This window comes from Aptenodytes patagonicus, chromosome 2, assembly GCF_965638725.1.
Source record: "Aptenodytes patagonicus chromosome 2, bAptPat1.pri.cur, whole genome shotgun sequence".
Classification (NCBI taxonomy): Eukaryota; Metazoa; Chordata; class Aves; order Sphenisciformes; family Spheniscidae; genus Aptenodytes; species Aptenodytes patagonicus.
The window spans coordinates 14,551,865-14,567,444 of record NC_134950.1 but is presented as its reverse complement, the minus strand read 5'-3'; the positions used below and the strand labels follow the sequence as shown (position 1 = coordinate 14,567,444).

Here is a 15,580-nt window from a genome sequence, read left to right as displayed (position 1 = left end):
GACTGAACCAATGTAACCGCAACAGAAGAATCCAGGACACTCATTTACACAGGTTTTCTACTAGCACTGTTTCTATAGGATGGTAGAAATTTTTACAGTATGCAAGAGTCTAATATGGATTTATAAATTAAATATATGTTTATCTTTCTGCTGTTTGAATTCAAAATTAAAAACTCTGACTAGATTCCCAGTTCATATAAGCTGGTATCTATCCACCGACTTTAAAGGGCCAGCTTTTGAAGATTGTCTTCTAGCTTGGGCTCCTACTCTGTGCAATTCTTTGTTTACCTTTATTTTTATTAGCTAAACTGGGACGCTTCACTGTTTTGGTGCATGAAGCTGGGCACCATTTTGAAGCATCTCTCGTGGAGTTAAGAGACTGCAGCCATGATGGCATCTTGTGTCATTGGGCCCTTGGTCCTCTGCAAGTGCAGCAAGAGTAATGTATCCATCCTGTTGGGCCCCATACATGACACCCGTGCAGGAGCAGCTCCTCTGAGGAGAAGACATCATCACAGAGCAGGGGGGCAAATTAAACCATTCCTACTTATATTTTTTCCCAACAATCTCAAAAAAACCCTTAGTCTGTTTATATCTGGTGGTTTGGTGGGGTTTTTTTTCATACCTAAGGTTTTCCCTAACAAAAAAGAAAATTACGAAACCTCTAGGTCTTAAAAAGCTATCTGAACTTACGAGGAGGGAAAAGGTAGCCGTAGGAGAGCTGTTTGTCGCCTCTGTAGGCTGTGCAGCTCTGGCTGTTTCCTGGAGAAATGCGGAGGTCGGGTCTCACACAGCTGGCCAGGTGCTCTGGGACACCTGATACCTCTGCCTGCATTGAGGAACACAGACAGAAATGACAAGAAAGGTAATTCCAGCATTTATAGCGAAAAGAAAATTATTTCATGTGGTCAGCAGATTAGATGGAAGGCCTTGTGTGGAGTAAAATAAACCACCCAGCTGTACAACCAAGACCTGCTCCTCTATGTGCCGCACAGCCCCTCCTTCAGGTAGCAGAAGTCACCATGGGAAATAATTCAAATGAAGTTGCTGATTAAGGTATCGTAATAAAACAACCCCCCACTGAGAAAATCTTAGAAAGCAAATGAAAACAGGAAAAGAAATATACAGCCCTTCTGCCTTAAAACTCTTTTCTCCTGAAGGAAAAAAAGGATTTTGGCATTGTTTTCAATGGTATTTGACATAATTTCTGGTGGGAAACTCTACTTGGGGCAGGAGAATTTTAGGACTTCAAGAATAAAGGTACCAAGCAGACTTCCCCAGGAGTGTTTAAGCACTTTCTAAGAGCAAAGACAGCACTGACCTGTTTGGAAATAGTGTAGGATGTCCAGAGAGGCATCAGGAATGTTTCGCTGTAGCCACTTTCAAAGTCATGGTGATGCAAGATATTGTATTTTGTGCGGTACAGTACTGCGGGGCGCCCGTATAAGAGATGCTTCTCTACAGATCAGAAGAAATTACACTTACATTTGTTACTGAAAACCTTAAAGATTAAAAAAAAGGGTTGGCTTTCCAACACATGCTGATTTTACAGTGATCCTTAATGGGATACTGACCCTGAATAACTGCTAAGGAAATCTTGTAATAGAGAGAGCAGTAGTTCTTCAATAGTTTTGGTTGGGATCCCTTTTCCAGGCTCACAATCCACTTTGAGGTTACAAGTCCCTTCTGCACTTGAAAGCTTATTGAGGTCCTAGCATGGAGAGAGGGTGTTTCTCCAAACACAGGAGACTCCACAAGGATCTTCGTGTCCACATTTCCATCACACATGAGGTGAAAAGCACTTTAGGTGCTTTAAAGTACCTTTAAATCTACCCCTATCCTATCACTCCTGCCACTCTTCTCCAGACTTTCTCTTCTTCCTATGTTTTTTGTAAAGTCCCTCACAAAAGGAAGGCAAAGGTGCTCACTCTTTAAAAGAGTATTTTTTTCCACTTGGCTGATACAGATGATGTTCTGAAGACTGATGTGCTATTTTCTGTCAGCAATATCAAGGAAAACAAACAAACAAAAACACCCTTGCTCCTAACTTTGGTTATACAAAAAGACACCTCCAACTCTGCAAAACTTGGTTTTCTTCTGTCTTGGTGATATGTTATGGTTAAACATCACTAGGTACCTCTGATAAGCTTCCTTATAAAAAGACAAAAACATCATTGAAAGACATAGACGAAAAATAAATTTCCTGGCTAATCTTGCATTGTGCTGCACAGTTCATTGATTTTGATAACCATTTGGCAAACAGGCTTAGCTCACTTTTGGAAATCAAAACATAGAAACAAGGAAAGCAGCATAACACTGTTCACAGACAGGCATTTAACCTGAAAGAAAAGGTCATGTTTTATTACCGTGTGTCCAAATAGAGGATATTTTTATAGGACGCAAGAAAGAAAAGCAGGAAAAGCCTTGTCTAAGGACAAAGATGATAAACTTCGTTTATTCAAGAGAAGCTGAAGGAATCTTTTTCTTCTGCTTGTGAATAACAACATTAGCTAAATATGCATGGTGCAACATGCGAGAGAAGGGAATTGCCAACTAAATGAAGGAAGACGCCTGAACAGTTGCTACAGCCTGTCATAAAATACAACAAAATAGCTTGCACGCAGCAGAACTACTTGTTGTTTAAGTAAGAGCACTTCATTCCACTTAACAGACAATTTACAAATGAGCAAGTGAAATTGGTTTAAATGCTTATATCTTAAACTACATCAAAAGACTTATTTTTATACTACTGAAGTGAAGAAGCATCAAAACCTTAAACCAAAATAAAGATGTTGAGATGGGAGTACAATGGTGAGGGTGTTTTTTCCTGATGCCAGAAATTGCCACAGCAGGGAGTAGCCCTTCACTAATTGGAAAAATCAGTTTAACAAGATGAAAGCTGCAGAAAGGCAATTTAGCTCACAAAGAAAAGGAATAATTTCACCTCTAGAAACTAAAGGATAGGCTGCATTGCCTGTTCACAACAGAAAAACAGAAGGAGTAGCTTCACAAAGGAATTAAAAAAAAAAACCCTCCTTAGTCATCTGAGCAATACAATTTGAAGTATCTCAAAAGTCCATGTCTAAACTCAAAGCTTCAGAATTTGCTAATTTGGACAACTGTTATGGTGAGGGAAATGCTGTGAATTGTTATGCTGAACCGGATCACAGCTGTGAGAAGGAAAGCTCTGCTTTGGGGTGCCTTTCAGTCAGTATTGCTGCTCAGAAAAGCAGTTCCCATCCCCTCCCCTCTGGTCTTATTGCTACATTTTAACATGGATCACAGCCCTGATGCAGCTGAGAGCACAGCCACACAAAAGTCAGCACTGGCATACAGCAGGAAGGGTGCAGGAACCAGTGTCCAGGAGAGCAGGGGATGCTTTCTCCTGGGAGTAACATTGACTTGAAGGCTGATGAGGGACAGAATTGCGCTGAGCATCCCTGAACCAGCAGAGCATTTCTGCACTTGTTTCAGTGGAACCTGCACCCTAAAAACCAAGCATTAAAGACCCAGTCAGGGATTGTCAAAGCAGCTGTACCATCCTTTCTAACACTGACCTGGTGAAACCTAATTCTGAACAATACTAGTAAAACACAGTGTGCAGACGTGGTCTATGTTTTTTACCCCATTTATCATGTGTGGTTGAGCACTGCCTCAAGCTCCCTCTCCTTTCCTCATCTCTCCACTTTCACAGCAGAGATTAAGCCTTCTAACAGTGATGGAAAGGAAGAGCTAAAACTCCTATCACTTTGAGTCATACTTTAGTCCTGGTTACAGCTAAAGATAGTGTGCACTTCCTCACATGAGCAGCACTTAATCTTGCCTATGTATCTCAGGTATGTCTGTGTGCTATTTTGACAGTTACTTGAAAAGATGGTTTACTACACATTAACTAAACCAAAGCAGGAGTTTGTCTGGTATCAATGATGCAAACTAACTTGCAAAAAAACCCCAAAATAGCTTTTATTAACTGAGGCACCAGGCTCTTACCTTCTGTTCCCTTGACATGAAAGCGCTTGTTGAGTTCATCCAACTTGTTCTTCTCAAGAATAGAAAAAAGGAACAAGATTAGGGTCACTGGAGCATTCTGACATCTCATTTTACTAGGCATCTAGCAAAACAAAACTAGTGCTATAAAACACTAAAACATTTTTTTGTTTCCTGTTTTACAAAAAGCCAAAATTGTTCCAAAAGGGCACAAACACTTCACAGGAAGGATCTGGGAAATTCTTACAGATCAAACCCTCTCAAAATAGGTAAAATGACTACAGCTTTACTGGGCAACTACTGCTAGTAGGGGAAGCATCAGCAGATCCTGAACACCTACCTTATCATCACATGTACATCCTATATCAAAATCTGATGCAGAAGGTAGAGCGACAGGATAGAGTGGTTTAGCAACTTCATCTGGCACAGTTGGTTTATAAACATTGGCTCTCAGCAGGTGATTTAAACTTCCATGGGTGCCATTATTGGGAGCAGGCTTTAATCCAAGCAGATCTATGAAAACACCAAAGATGAACGATGGTTAGATTGCAAACTTGTATGCAGTAGCATCTCTACTGAGCTAAGACATTTATTTGCAATACTGTTTACACCGATGACATGTTAATGAATGCTTTTAATGTAATAAAAATACTAACCTTTTGTCCAAATCAGAAAATTGCAAATGGTATCTGAATAGTATGGTGGCCTTTATGACAAGAAGGTTAATTTGCATCAAGACACTGGAAAACAGTTTTATTATAACTACTCCTGCAGCTTCCAGTGCAAACCTACAGTCAATATGTTGACCTTACACCAACCACCTGGAATGCAGTGTTATTAGTCACCTGCTTTAGAGATAAGGGATAATCACCTGTTTGGTATTTCATGTTTGAAAAAAGAAATTAAATAAGTGAATTACACCTTCAGCTAGACATTTTTTTTACCCTGGAAAATGAGTATTAAAGAAAAGATCAAAATAAATGTCTGTATACATCGTCAGATTCTGCTTCATGGCTACAGTAGGAGTGTAGGAAACATAATCATAGCAGGAAATGCCAAGAAAACTAAGTGATGCCCCTGAGCTGCTCCATGAGACATGCAGGTGCAGAAGCAGTCTCTGAACAGAAACCTCCTTCCTAGACTGCTGAGGTGTGGACACCATGCACTGTAGTGGTGTGTATTCGATCCCTGCCAAGCTGCACGCAGCAAAACTATGGTAACCCCCTTTATTGGCCAGTTGCTAGAGTAGAGCAAACTGAGGCCCCTGAGAAGTGCCTACAGCCCTCCTGGCCAGAAGGCAAGTGCTTGGGAAGGGGGGACTGGGGAAGGGACCCTGGGAGGGAGTCAGGGCATGAGCTCACGGATGCCTAAGTGAAGCCCTGTTAGCTAAAACAGCGTGTTTCTCGTGCAATTTCTCAAGCAGATAGCTTACCACACATGATGTTGTAAAGTTCAATATTTTCAAAAGGAGGTACTTTGGTCTTGTATTTGAATGTAGGGCCATAACCTATAAAGACAGTCTTAAAAAAAAAAAAAAAAGAGAGAAGAATACAAAAGAAGAGCATTAAAAAGTAGGGGTTTTTTCAGTGAATATTTACATTCTGGAGACCTACAATTTCTTCTGCCTTCAATGACCTTACCGCAAAGCTTACTGCATTGCTCATACCTGCATGCTGTTTATCTTGTTGTCATAGCCATGGTCTCCATGGAAGAAACATTTTCCTGTTGGTTTCTTGTAAACGTCCACAGCTTTCCTAAATTGAAAAATTATTAGAAAATTTCCTCAAAGGTGTAGGTATGGTGGCTGACCTGACAACATACTTCAGGGGTAGGAGGGATAAGGTTACAAGGCAGTACATTGCTCATCTTTCTTGAATAGCACTAGTGGGGACTGCAGGCTCATCCAACAACCCCAGGGTTTCTTCCTCTGCTCCCACTATAAGAGGGTGCAATCCTAAGAGCTAACTCTTACTCACTGATAACAACCTTAGCATCTATTTACTTATTTTCTCAGACTTTCTCATATTACATCATCTCCTACAGACTGGAGGTATTTTGTGCTATACTCTTCCAATCATCAAAAGGCCAACAGAGGCTTCTAAGAAAGCACTTTTTTGATGTTACAATGCTGTTAAGTGTTTTCACCTGTTTGCCTTCCACCCAATAAACAAAAATGGGGAGCAGAAACAAAGCTGGAGGGAAAAGAGAAAGATTGTAATGAAGATAAATAGCAGAGAAAATAAGTGCTGTATCATAGGAACGCTAATTATCAGCTTGTTACTGAGTGTTTTTTTTTACAAAAGATGTGGAAAAATAAGTATTGTGTCATAGGAATTATAATTATCAGCTTGTTCCAGAGTATGTTTTTACGGTTTTATGAGGGCCATGTGCAGGCAATACATGCAGTGGACCAGATTATCCTACAAGTTAATTTCTTCATCTGCAATAAAATGATGCTCAGCCAAAGTTTGATTTTGGCCTTGTAAATTACTAGATTTACAGCAATCAGGTCTGTAACTACCATTTTCCTGGCTGTGAATATACAATGAATTACAGTTACATTAACAAATGAATTATTGGTGAACGAGATTTCAGAAAATCTAATGAATAAATAAGCCAAAGGAAGTCTGATGTAATTAAATGAATTAAATAAATTAATTAAATAAATCAATTAATTAATTAAATTTGGTGAATGGAGTTACATCCAGTTGGCGGCCGGTCACGAGCGGTGTTCCCCAGGGCTCAGTACTGGGGCCGGTCTTGTTTAATATCTTTATTGATGATCTGGATGAGGGGATTGAGTGCACCCTCAGTAAGTTTGCAGATGACACCAAGTTGGGCGGGAGTGTTGATCTGCTCGAGGGTAGGAAGGCTCTGCAGAGGGACCTGGACAGGCTGGGTCGATGGGCCGAGGCCAATTGTATGAGGTTCAACAAGGCCAAGTGCCGGGTCCTGCACTTGGGCCACAACCACCCCATGCAGCGCTACAGGCTTGGGGAAGAGTGGCTGGAAAGCTGCCCAGCAGAGAAGGACCTGGGGGTGTTGGTCGACAGCCGGCTGAACATGAGCCGGCAGTGTGCCCAGGCGGCCAAGAAGGCCAATAGCATCCTGGCCTGTATCAGAAATAGTGTGGCCAGCAGGAGTAGGGAAGTGATCGTGCCCCTGTACTCGGCACTGGTGAGGCCGCACCTCGAATACTGTGTTCAGTTTTGGGCCCCTCACTACAAGAAGGACGTCGAGGTGCTGGAGCGTGTCCAGAGAAGGGCAACGAGGCTGGTGAGGGGTCTGGAGAACAAGTCTTCTGAGGAGCGGCTGAGGGAACTGGGGTTGTTTAGCCTGGAGAAAAGGAGGCTGAGGGGAGACCTCATCGCTCTCTACAACTACCTGAAAGGAGGTTGTAGCGAGGTGGGTGTTGGTCTCTTCTCCGAAGTAACAAGTGATAGGACGAGAGGAAATGGCCTCAAGTTGCGGCAGGGGAGGTTTAGATTGGACGTGAGGAAAAATGTCTTTACTGAAAGAGTGGTGAAACATTGGACCAGGCTGCCCAGGGAAGTGGTGGAGTCCCCATCCCTGGAGGTATTTAAAAGACGCGTAGATGAGGCACTTAGGGACATGGTTTAGTGGGCATGGTGGTGTTGGGTTGACGGTTGGACTCGATGATCTTAGAGGTCTTTTCCAACCTCAATGATTCTATTCTATTCTATTAAGAAATTACTAAATGTAAATCAACTTGGACCATCCCATCAGTTCCAGTAAAATTCTTAAAACTAAAACTTTTATAGGCCTAAAACTCAGAGTGTGATTCTTTGAAATGTACATGAACCCTAGCCACAGACTGTTATGGGGCAACCAGCCAGCCAGCTAGTGGAGTTATGCAAGAAAGCAATTGGGGTTTCTCATTCACTGCTTCAGCAGAGTGATCCTTGCATAATTCATGAATAGATAAGCACAGATGTCAAAAGGCACTTACAACACACCATGTGTTTGCCTGGCAGCTATACGGGCAAAAAAACCCTACCATAATTTAAAGCTCATAACAGACTACCATGAGCCAAAAGCTGTGTCATCTTCCAAGAACCACTGAGTCAGCTTTATGCACAAAGACCCAGCCGTTCTCATAGTGTAATACACAACATGTGTCAAAAGATTAAAGCAAGAAAAAGAATACATATTGAGCCAGAAAGGGGTGCACAATTCATAAACAAAGGCTACTCCTCTCCTGTTCACTTTATACATATATGTACCAACTTGTTTTTCCTTGCTCAATTTTTAGCTAACTAAGAATATTAAAAATTGCTCATATTTTATAACTGAAAATTCAGAGGCATATGGGGAGGAACAAACTAAAACAGGGTTTTCTCTGAGATAAAGCGTGCTGGTTTTCTGTGGATTTGTTTTGCAACACAATACTCTGCCAGCACTTTGATGGCCACCCTGTCATACCCTTCCACATGTTCTCAGGCATTCACCCACTCTGCCAATATCTCCATTTTTTTCCCATTCACCCAGTGCATCCACTCAGCCTCTTGTTCCCTAACATCCCCTGGTCACATATGTCTTCCCCTTCCTCCCATATTCCCTGCTTCCTGGTTGGAATAATCTTGCACCTCATTAAAAAAGCTTTTCAGCTCCTATACTCGAGCTAATCAGTCAAAACCCACAAAGCTGCTTGAGGAAATCAATCTGGTTTTCTACCCTGTATCCAGCTACTGATTTTCCCAAATTTTAAACCAATTTTGTGTTCTGAGCCACTTCCCCCTGCACCAAATGTGATTGAACCTCACCAGGAGTTCAAAACTCCTCTTGCTCACAGGGTACAGGAGCGGGGTGAGGACAGACAGGGCAATCCCAGGTGTCTCGTTTCCTCAGAAAAAAAGGCTGAAAATCAGGATGGAAGCAAAACCAAGAGTTTACCTTGCCACATGCCATTTGCGATCCACCAGTAAATGGACATCCTCAATTCTTCGGTTGTAAGCATAGTGCAAGCGTTTAGGCAGATGCTGTTTCAAGTAAGGCTTGAAGTGCTGGTCTGGCTTTCTACACTGAAAAATAAATGGTTACAACGACACTGCTGTCAGTTAGCTTAGATGTGCATAAAACCTTGAACTACAGAAATCAAGCTGTTAAGGTCATTATTGATGACGTCTTGAAAACAAAGTGTACATCTAGAGTATGTGGTCCAGCCCTTTCTGTGCAGTATTTACGTAAGATCAGGGCCCAAGGAGTCATTCAAAGATGTATTTGGAAAGCTTCATTCTCATGATAGTCTTTTTGAAAGCATCATGCAAAACATCACACTTACTTAGCTCACAGATGAAGAATTTTATTCTAACCGGACCAAAGCTTAAGTTTCAGAGGAAAGCTGAAAGCTCAAAATACATCTTGTCTGCAGATATATTTAAAGCCATCTGGTTACAAAATTTGATTTTTTTTTTTTAATTGGCTTTTATTTTAAACACTTTTTTTCCATTAAAAACAAGGTTATATTTGAAAGCTATCAAATGAACTTTTTCAGCGTCTTCAAAGTGCTAGTAAAATATTTACCCTAAAAGATTACTTTCCATTTCTGAAGGAATGAATAAATAGACTCAATTCAGGGAGTCAAGACGGTCAAGGAGATTTTGGCTCTGCACTGCCCAAAAAGGTTATAAAAGCTACTACAGCAGCAAACAGTGGAATTTATGACAAACATTAATCTGCACTCATGAAGGGCACCATTTAACACCCTTTAGTCATTTTAATGGTTGGGTTTCCTGCCTAAAGAGTGAGGAGAGAATGCTGAATAATGCCCCAAATTAAGATGTGAAGTGAGCAGTGCAGTATAGACAGAGATACCTTCCAGTCCTAAATACTTACTGTAAGGTTGGCAACAATCACTTTAGGGTCATCTGTTAAGCAAAGAAAAAAAAAGACAAAAATATAAAAGATGAACAATTTGCAGAAGAAAACACAAGGTAATAATGTAGTTTTACAGAAGCGTTCTTCCTAAAAGTTCACTGATCTTTACCAAAAGTACACTACATATCAGATAAGATATCCTGAATACGAACTAAAGTTTAACTGTATACCCTTTAGTGATATTTTAGTTGCTTAGGTAATGTTGCTCACTGATTTGGGTCTTAGATTAATATTTATTCTATTTTCTGAAAACATATAATTTCAAATCTTTTGACTGCTTTCCTTTAAAATAGAAGAATTATACCCAAACACAAAGACTTTCCTTGAAAAATTTTGAAAGCACATTTGAATGTAACAATGCACTTCCTTAGAAGCAGTAAGATCAATATGTAGCATTTGTTTGCCTCTTTTAACATTTTACATATTTTATAGGCTACTACAGAGTAAGTGAAAAGCCACAGTAAAATACTCTAGATATGTCTTTGGACTATTAAAGGGACATGCAAGATGTAGAAAGCCCAAAACCAGCAACAGTCCACACTAACTCTGTCTTCTTCCAGAGTTGGGCAGGGGGGAGGGAGGGAAAGCATTTTTCAGTCCTGAGAGAAAAAACAGGCTAGGAGAAAATCTTAGGAAGTGAAAATCTCTTGCTTAACTATTACTGTTTCAGTTGCTTAAGGCACAATCTTGCTGAGCTTGAAATGAGCTCTACTGAATCTCAAAACACAAGCTACAGGCTTATCTATTGCAAAGATGTGTCTGCAGGCCTTAAGGCAGTGTTATCAATAGGAAAATGGAGGAGGAATAAAAAAGCTGGTAATTTGCCATTTAAGGGGGCAAACCCCAGTTCTAAAACTAAGGAACATGCTGCTTTGTTCTGTGTTCAAACTGCTGATTTATAAGCAATTGCAAATATTCAAACGAAGAAGCTGTGGACAGAGGCCAAAAGAGAAAAGCAGTATTAAGGGAACACCAATAATATGACTCAGAGGTCAGTCAGACTAGCTGATCAAAAAGATATTGCCATTCATCCTCCAAAGAAAACTAATTTTTCTCAGCAATTTGGGAATTCAAGGGTTGAAAGATCTTTTAAAAAATCTTCTCAGAACTGAAATATAAGTTTTCCAGTAGACTGTGAAGTGCAGGAATTCAGTCTTTATGCTAGTCTAGTAAGTTTTATCAACATACACAATATTTTCAACAGATCTTTACACATTCATCCCATATTCCTAGAGCATAAATACCCAGATAAAGTAGTTTATAGTAAAATACATACATAAATCAGTATCTAAGAAAATTTTACCACATTCTTATGATTTCTGCTACTATTGTGGAAATCTTTAATCTTCAAAGATCAATTTTTTGTGAAATCTGTCCTCAACCAAAGTATATCTGAAGTGTTATGAGGGCTGTCCCAGCTATCTGATCTTCCCCTCTACCAGAAATTATCACCCTTGTAGCATACGTTGCAAAAACATAGGTACTTATGGTTAGTTTATGAGTTTCACAGTTTGCATAGTAGCTTAAACTGCTGGCAAAGCCAGGTTTGCCCTGGTACGCTGAACCAGAGAAACCACGGTGTTGGCACAAGCGCCGTCCTGGTACTGCTGCCCTGGAGGTGGTAGTCTTCAGCGGAGCAGTAGCGGGGCAGCTGGATCTGTAATGCTTTCATAGAATCATAGAATCATTGAGGTTGGAAAAGACCTCTAAAATCATCAAGTCCAATCATCGACCCAACGCCACCATGCCCACTAAACCATGTCCCTAAGCGCCGCATCTACACGTCTTTTAAATACCTCCAGGGATGGGGACTCAACCACTTCCCTGGGCAGCCTGGTCCAATGTTTCACCACTCTTTCAGTAAAGACATTTTTCCTCATGTCCAATCTAAACCTCCCCTGGAGCAACTTGAGGCCATTTCCTCTCATCCTATCACTAGTTACTTGGGAGAAGAGACCGACACCCACCTCACTACAACCTCCTTTCAGGTAGTTGTAGAGAGCGATGAGGTCTCCCCTCAGCCTCCTTTTCTCCAGGCTAAACAACCCCAGTTCCCTCAGCTGCTCCTCAGAAGACTTGTTCTCCAGACCCTTCACCAGCCTCGTTGCCCTTCTCTGGACACGCTCCAGCACCTCAACGTCCTTCTTGTAGTGAGGGGCCCAAAACAGAACACAGTATTCGAGGTGCGGCCTCACCAGTGCCGAGTACAGGGGCACGATCACTTCCCTACTCCTGCTGGCCACACTAGTTCTGATACAGGCCAGGATGCCATTGGCCTTCTTGGCCGCCTGGGCACACTGCCGGCTCATGTTCAGCCGGCTGTCGACCAGCACCCCCAGGTCCTTTTCCTCCAGGCAGCTTTCCAGCCACTCTTCCCCAAGCCTGTAGCGCTGCATGGGGTTGTTGTGGCCGAAGTGCAGGACCCGGCACTTGGCCTTGTTGAACCTCATACAATTGGTCTGGGCCCATTGATCCAGCCTGTCCAGGTCCCTCTGCAGAGCCTTCCTACCCTCGAGCAGATCAACACTCCCGCCCAACTTGGTGTCATCTGCAAACTTACTGAGGGTGCACTCAATCCCCTCATCCAGATCATTGATAAAGATATGGAACAAGACCAGCCCCAAAACTGAGCCCTGGGGAACACCGCTCGTGACCGGCCGCCAACTGGATTGAACTCCATTCACCACAACTCTCTGGGCCCGGCCGTCCAGCCAGTTTTTGACCCAGCGCAGAGTCCACCTGTCTAAGCCGTGAGCCGCCAGCTTCTCTAGGAGAATGCTGTGGGAGACGGTGTCAAAGGCCTTACTGAAGTCCAGGTAGACCACATCCACAGCCTTTCCCTCGTCCACTAGGCGGGTCACCTGGTCATAGAAGGAGATCAGGTTGGTCAAGCAGGACCTGCCTTTCATGAACCCGTGCTGGCTAGGCCTGATGCCCTGGTTGTCCCGCTCATGCCTTGTGAGAGCCCTCAAGATGAACCGCTCCATAATCTTCCCCGGCACCGAGGTCAGGCTGACAGGTCTGTAGTTCCCTGGATCCTCCTTCTGGCCCTTCTTGTAGATGGGCGTCACATTGGCAAGCCTCCAGTCGTCCGGGACCAACCCCCGTTAACCAGGACTGCTGAGAAATGATGGAGAGTTGCTTGGCGAGCTCCTCCGCCAGCTCCCTCAGCACTCTCGGGTGGATCCCATCCGGCCCCATAGACTTGTGAGCGTTCAGGTGGCGTAGCAGGTCGTTGACTGCTTCTTCTTGGATTATGGGGGGTTCATCCTGCTCGCCATCCCTGTCTTCCAGCTCAGGGGGCTTTAAATCACAGAGTTAGCTTCACCAGAGGACTCCTGCCTGAGCCCTGAGTGCTCTCATCGAAGATAAGCTAATCTCAAACACCAAGTCAGGGTGAGCTTCTAACAGCATGGTACAAAAAAAGCAGCAAGTTTTACTGTCACCATTGGCCCTGAATGCATGCTCTACAGCTCCCTTATATCCTTCAACATCTCCAGCCTGTTGCTATTTAGCAACCCACACTGCTTCTCATCTGTGCCAAAAGTATAAAGAAGCTACTGAATTCAAAATTAACAGTTCTTTTTTTTTTTCCATTACCTCAGAAGAGGTACCAGACACTTTTTTTATATGCAATCTGTGTGGTGCTGAACTCCCTCAAGTCTTGTTTTCATTGACAGAGGGGAGAAGTGTGTGAATAAACTCATGACATGTATGCTGCCATGCAAAACTAGCTTCAAGAGTTCCCACTTCTCCTTGCCATAAAAGGGTGGGTTTCAACCCAGAACATTTCAGCCATCCACTTGACACAGCTCTGCCACTGTGGGATCTGTGAGCTACAGACTGGGAAGGGCATGAGCAGCTGGTCTTTAGTCCTTCCCTCTGCATGTCCCGCCGACACACTGCGAACTTACAGGCTTCATACAACGTCAGCCCAAGGAAGGGATGGAGTCTAGTTCTCAGGACATAAGGGGTACAATTAAATTAACTTACATTTTAGGTTATTGCTAGACCTAGGGCGAATTCGTCCTAAAGATCCAGGCAGCAAAATTATATCTTCCACATTAGTCAGATAGTTACTTAAAAATTCAGTTCTTTCACAAGTAGTGTCTTCCATCCCTGCAGAAGGAAAATGCAAAATTAATCCAGCTTGAAAATAAACATGTTCTCCAAAACAGCACAGAAAGAGACCCCAAACAGCTTATGTATTCTTTTCTTTTGGATGACTAATCTTATTCTTGTTCTTTGCAGTCATCTAATTCCAACATCAGACACTGGTAGGAGCCAAACTAGGGGTGATTTTAGCACTTGCCTACACAAGAGAAATGCCAGTCTCAACGTTGTAGATACAGCCACCACACATACCATGTGTGCACTGACACATCTCCAAACTAAGCTCACGGAAAAATCAGTCTGTTTCTAGTTTAGTGTACTACTTTGGGATTATTTTTGTTTAAACAAAGGACTTTAAGAGAAGTTGCACACAAAAGGTATTGTCTGTTGGTGGTCTGTTCTAAGGCAGATGCAGATAAACAATTCTCTCCTACAGCCGTTTGTGGCGGGGAGGAATGTATTGCCAGTCACAGGTGGTTCTCAGCACAAAACTGCCTCCCCTGGAAATCCTTCCTGCCCCTTACCCTTCTTTCCCCACAGCCACATAGGAGGCATATTCCATTTTAGTGGTAATGTAGCAGTTATTGTGAGACTTTCATAGACAAAGATCTAAACAGAACAGGACCTTTGGTAGCATCGCTAAAAAGTTATGCAAAAACAGGTTTATCTCAAACATGGTCACATGTTTCTTTAGTAAAACTTTCTTTTTCTTTTTGTCTTTGCTAGTATTTACTATTTCTTCTATTATAGTAGTTTGTTCTGATGTCTGAAAGAATGAGACCTACCAAATAGTATCTCTGCTTTTGAGTCACTCTCCATCTGACCCTGAAATATCTTTTTACCATTTTCCTCCTTCCTCCATTATTTTGATGATATTTTCCATCCAAGCTGGACACAGTCCCTTACAGATATTCCACTCTTTCTCCTAGTAGGATAACTTGACCCACTAATTGCCTTGGAAATATCTCGCTCTGAAGTTGTATTCCTCTCCTCATGAAAAGAACAGTGCTACTAAATTGTTTCCTTCCGTAAAAACTGCCAAAAAGATTACTTTAGGCACATTATAGCCTTCCAATACATACAAGGAGAGATGCACTTGGATGTGATATCAAAAATGCCAAGCTTTGAAAAACCCTAAGTGGAGATGTAAATACTCAGATCATTGTTATGAAAGGGAAGTGTTCTCCAATGACAATTAACAGGCGAGCTGAGTGGCCAGTCTACACTGACTGGCTGGTTTTGGGGATTTAAACCACCATAAAAAATCAGCACAAAAATATCTTAAATGGAATGTTCATTTACGCCACCTATTATATGCACAGCTACATTGCTCAAGCATTTATATACTGATAAAGAATATTGTTTATTTTACCATGATCACCAACAAAGATGACATTGACGCATCGATGTAGTTTCAACTGTTTCAGTCCATCCATTAGTTGTCCTACTGTCTTGTCAATCTCTCTCAGGGGATTCACCATCATCTGTATAAATATGCAGAAAGGAAAAAAGTTAATTCTGTCATTGCAGTGTTCCCCCTTGTTCTACAATTGGAGGTCCTTTGGCAAAACTCTGATAGGAT

The 15,580-nt window shown here is 42.1% G+C and overlaps 1 protein-coding gene across 7 annotated transcripts in view; it reads right to left on the bottom strand.

Moving 5' to 3' along the window:
• Positions 1-15,580, bottom strand: part of ENPP2 (ectonucleotide pyrophosphatase/phosphodiesterase 2) — a 74,846-nt gene that overhangs the window by 9,427 nt on the left and 49,839 nt on the right. For 6 of the 7 annotated variants that reach the window (XM_076329189.1, XM_076329188.1, XM_076329184.1 and 3 more), the window contains 10 exons: positions 15,371-15,482; positions 13,879-14,004; positions 9,844-9,875; positions 8,902-9,029; positions 5,654-5,741; positions 5,420-5,507; positions 4,328-4,500; positions 3,991-4,042; positions 1,322-1,458; positions 694-829 (listed from right to left, as the gene is read on the bottom strand). In XM_076329189.1, the coding sequence (XP_076185304.1) occupies positions 694-829; positions 1,322-1,458; positions 3,991-4,042; positions 4,328-4,500; positions 5,420-5,507; positions 5,654-5,741; positions 8,902-9,029; positions 9,844-9,875; positions 13,879-14,004; positions 15,371-15,482 (1,072 nt within the window). The remainder of the gene's footprint in view (positions 1-693; positions 830-1,321; positions 1,459-3,990; positions 4,043-4,327; positions 4,501-5,419; positions 5,508-5,653; positions 5,742-8,901; positions 9,030-9,843; positions 9,876-13,878; positions 14,005-15,370; positions 15,483-15,580) is intronic. The other variant, XM_076329183.1, reaches the window with a different exon arrangement.